This window comes from Bombyx mandarina, chromosome 05 (assembly GCF_030267445.1).
Source record: "Bombyx mandarina strain Sakado chromosome 05, ASM3026744v2".
Taxonomy (NCBI): Eukaryota; Metazoa; Arthropoda; class Insecta; order Lepidoptera; family Bombycidae; genus Bombyx; species Bombyx mandarina.
In genome coordinates, this window is record NC_143212.1 from 10,654,448 (window position 1) to 10,659,248 (window position 4,801).

Consider the following 4,801-nt stretch of genomic DNA (forward strand, 5'->3'; position numbering starts at 1 on the left):
GACCTAAATTGTCATATGATATACCATTATATTCATAATTTTTTTCTTAATAAGTGGCTATAGAAAAAAATAAAATATAATGTATACTTTTGAAGTTATTATGAAAAATATATAATACTGATTTTATATTTAGGTGTATGCTAAGTAACGGCATATAACCGTTTTATTCGCGTAAAGTTGTAATATAATGAAAACCATAACCGTATATTACGATATTTTCCTACAGTACTTTCATGAATGAAATGTAATTGTAATAATCCAATACGATTTTGTTCTTGTAAAAGTTACAACTGTCTTTTTTCATATAGCTATATAACAACTTTGTTTTTGTATAAATGCATTCAACGTTAACATCGTAATGTTATGTAATGTTTATGAATTTTTATTATAAATTACTGTAACTGTTAAACCACTGTTGGGTAATTGGTGGGTGCCTTTCTACGCTTTTCACATTATTTATTTTATAGAAAATGACTCAGTACACATTGCAAATATAAGTTTTAAATAAACAAGAGATTATAATAAACATAATCTTTATTTAGGTAAATCACAATTGTTACAATAGGCAGTAATCACTAAAATTTAGATTAGCATCAATCAGTCTTAGTTATAAAAAATCAATCAGTCTGCTTCATTGCTCTCACTTTCAAAGTCATCCTCACCTAAAACGGCTTCAGTACTATTTGTACTTTTCAACGAATTGTAAAAACTGTGGTAATGGAGAGGTATGGCGTTTATCCTACAAAGACTTGATAGATCTTCGTGCAGAGCTTTTGAAATTGAAACTGGACCGTCATAGGCTGGCTGTAAGACCGCATCGGCGATAGATGAAGCTGCTGCGGTAGAGGCAGATTTTCGTTTTCTAATGTTTTTAGTTGATGTTAACCCTATATTCATTTCAGTAAAGTCGTCATCATAATCGTACTTAAAGTAAACAGATTGTGGGTTTGTGGAGGCCACTTTAATTTCCTTGATCTTTGACCAATATATTTTGTTACCTTCTGTATCATTCAACCAATTCTGTCCAGTAATCAATGATTTTATGTCATAAAAATCAGTTTGTCTCATTTCCTTGACTTGGTATTTTTCACCGGTTTGTTTAGCATTCATAACTATTCCGTATAATTGATCAGGTGTATAAATTTGTTTATTTTTCATCGCTCGTTCTATGCATGCGTGCATAGAATCACCTTCATTTTGGCTATGGCCAGATTCAAAGAAACGATGAATAATCTCTAGCTTGAACTTATTAGCAGCAAACAGATAAAGGGCAAACACGAATCTATTTTTATTCTGTCCTGTGCAACCATCAGAATAAAATGAAATTTTATTTATTTGCTTATGATATTGTTCTTCAATGAAATTATAAAGACAGCTACCTATCTCTATTGATCCTCTTTTAGCAATTTGCAAATGCCACATGTAACAGTATCCTTTCTTTCTTGAAGCATCAAAAACAGTGAAGTTATAAACGGGATACTTCCGTTTATAGTGAAATATCCCTACCTCTGATTGAGGTACGCCTAAAACCTTTTCTAAATCAAAAATAGCTAGAGTGGAGTTTGAATCAAGATTACTCTTTTCTGAATTTTTGATTTCACGAATTCGTTCTTTATTATAATAATATATATGCTTTGTGTATTTATCTTTTAATGATTCCTTGTGCTCGCCTTCAGCTTGTTCATAAAGCGTACAAGTGCCACATAAATCTTTCTTAGGATGAAAAAAAGAATAATTAAACTTTGTATTAAAGATACTCTCATACTGTCTTTTGGTAGCCATCTTCACATCACAATAGCGTGCGTCTGTCTGTTCTTTGAACCAGTCTGTGTATAATCGGTACATTTTTGAAATATTTAAAGTTTCGCATAAATACTTTCTTTTGGAAGATTTTCTGACATAGTGTGCTTCTTTTGCTGGAAATAGTTGTATGTGTGTTATGATGCTCTCTTCTGTTGGCACTGACATTTTGCGTGGTCGATTGTTATGTTTACCTCTACAGTCAGTTTTGTCAGAATCACTATTGTACTTTTCTATGGCAGTGTAAACCATTTGTTCGGATATTCGTAAAGTATTTAAGAAAAACACCTTACATACACGAACTTTATTACCATCTAATGGCAAATAATAACTTATAGTTTGAGTACGGTTTTTATTTCGAGTAACTTGAAGTTTTTTCACAGATTCTGACATAACGTATTTAGTTATAAATTGCCATTGCAGCTCATGGTTACCAAATTTATAAAATGTTTCCAAAATGGCATTCCTACTATTATATGAAAACGTTTCACCACATTTCAATTTGCATTTACAAGAAGGTCCTAACGATTTTGCAAAAAACTGCTTTTTAGAATGACATCCAACATAAGCTTGGCCAGAGTTTTTTAAAGTTTTGGATTTATTGGCTATCCATTCTTTTTCATTTCGACGTCGCTTACGAGTTAAGTTGTTTGTAGTGATAGAGAGAGAGCTATCATCATCATCCATAGGTTCCGTTGAACTGCTTGGCAGTGATCCTGATACTGAAACTGTAGTGAGTGATTCTGATTTGGATGTACCTAATATTTGAAATGTCGCAGAATCTTCATTCTCCACTAAACCTTGTTGATTTGGGCTTTCATCTCTATTTATAATTATAACCATCTCGTTGGGGCATATATCTTGGGACATATCTTGGGGCGTTAAAGTTTTATTCATATTAATATTGCCATTATCTGCATTGATTACATCATGTACAAGATCTATATTATTTTCAATAGGTTTTAGTGTTTCGTCGTGGTTTCTATCATCTGAGTTTAAAATAGTGTTATCTTCCTGTATTTTGCAATCAAATAGAATTGGCGTACTCGATTTACTTTTAATAGCATGAATATAACCGTCTGGCGAAGCGACAAAATCAACATTGTCTAATATAAAAGAAAGATTCGATACAGATGTTGGTGTTCTCATAAGCTGCTGATTAATAATGCCAATATAATCTGCACCGGAACTTGATAGCACTTCATTTTCGGTAGAATTTTCACGATTTAGGTTTATTGTTTGTAGTTCACATATATCTAAAGATGGTTCTTGTTCATTGTCACCTTTTTTAGCATAAGGTGTCGTTGGTACATCTAAAATATTAACAGATATAAATTAAAAACAAAATACAGCAAACTCACGTTTTTTAGTTTGAGCAGGTACATACCATTTAAAACTTTTGTTGCTTTGCGGGCACATGGAAGAATATCAGGCATTTCAACATCGTTATTATCTTCAGGCTCTGAAATAAATTATTAAGAAGTATAGTAGAAGAAAGGAAAGTAATAATCTTGAGACAATTTACATACGGCCATCGGATTCTAAACTAGGTAGAGCCCCTACTATGGCAACCTACTATGGCATATACTTATTTCATTCTAAATATATAAAAAAATATAAATAAATTACACCCAGACACAAAACAAATAATAGTGCTCATCACACAAAGATTTGTTATGGGTGGGAATCGAACACACGACCTCTGGCTTTTAACATTATTAGGTAGGTATGAGCTAAAACCCTCTCAACTTTCTTGATGGGACACGATCATAATAATAAGGTGCATAATATTCATATTTATAAGTGCTTTCATATCTGCGTTCAAACAAATATGAACAATATTTATGTAATATTAAAGCTAAGCTTTACACGGAACGCAAATATTTAAGTACTTAACTATAAAAAGGGCGATACCTATATGAATTTAGCTCCTTTTTAAATTTTTAATTAAATATTATATACTAGTTGAAAAAAACCACTTACCACTTTCCCATTCTACCATTTTAAGAATTCTTTTGGCTCGTAATCCTTTGTAGCGATATTCCATAGTTAATTTATAATTATCACCAAAATAATGTTAGTAAGCAATAGAATACCGTCGCGTCACACGACGTCAAATAACGCAATGATTCAATAATGTGCATGGTCTGATCGCCCGCTCATTGCAACTTGTAATAACCTGTCGAAATTCGAGCGAAAAAGACAATAATAACCGATTCTCTATTAATTGAAAGAGAAAAAAAAAGTATCACGTTAATACTTGAGTTTAAATTCATAAAGAATATTGTAATATGTGTTTACGTGAAATAGTATCGAAAATTATGTCAATAATAAAGCAGTAATATACGTTTACCGTTCAAAACTTACCGAACTAATTTAGGTAAAGCGTGTTATTGAAAAGAGTTATCAATTTATTTACGTGAATAAAAGGGTATAACGCCTTACCGATTTATCGAGACATATGTTCGTTCCGTAGTGAACGACCACGATGTTTTTATGGGTTAAAGTTGTTACATGACTTCCGGAGAATAAAAATAAAAACTGTTATAACTGGACGAGTTTTTCGAAAAAAAATATATAAAAAAATCAGTAGGTGTATATCGACCTACAGATGTCGAAAATACAAAACCATTAAAAAGGTGGTAATAGCATATTACCATTTTATTCTCCGGGGGCGTCGATATATAGTTTCGACCAAGAATTGCACCAATTCTCGTGGGTGTTGAAATGCCGACTAAGCGATTCCTTGGAGAACGTATTAAGGAATAACGGAAAGTATTATCCGAGAAACAAACCACTGTACTGCAGTCTCCAATCCGTATCTAGTGGTGCTAGGGCGTATTTTGCCTGCATAAGATAGGTACTAACTACCATCTTGTCTATTTTTTTGCAAACCTATCATGCTTTTCGCCGCTCCCGTTTTATCATAAAATCGAGACATCCAACTCAACGAAAAAGTCAGAAAATATCTAGAACGTATACTATGCTAAGGTAAGATTAT

At 32.3% G+C, this 4,801-nt stretch overlaps 1 protein-coding gene across 1 annotated transcript; it reads right to left on the reverse strand.

Moving 5' to 3' along the window:
- Window positions 1-516: 516 nt before the first annotated feature.
- Window positions 517-3,976, reverse strand: LOC149502977 (uncharacterized). The gene is made up of 3 exons (XM_089727703.1): window positions 3,784-3,976; window positions 3,188-3,262; window positions 517-3,113 (listed from the first exon to the last, which is right to left on the reverse strand). Exons 1-3 carry the CDS (start codon window positions 3,845-3,847, stop codon window positions 622-624), a joined length of 2,631 nt encoding a protein of 876 aa, XP_089583829.1. The 5' UTR covers window positions 3,848-3,976; the 3' UTR covers window positions 517-621.
- Window positions 3,977-4,801: the final 825 nt, after the last annotated feature.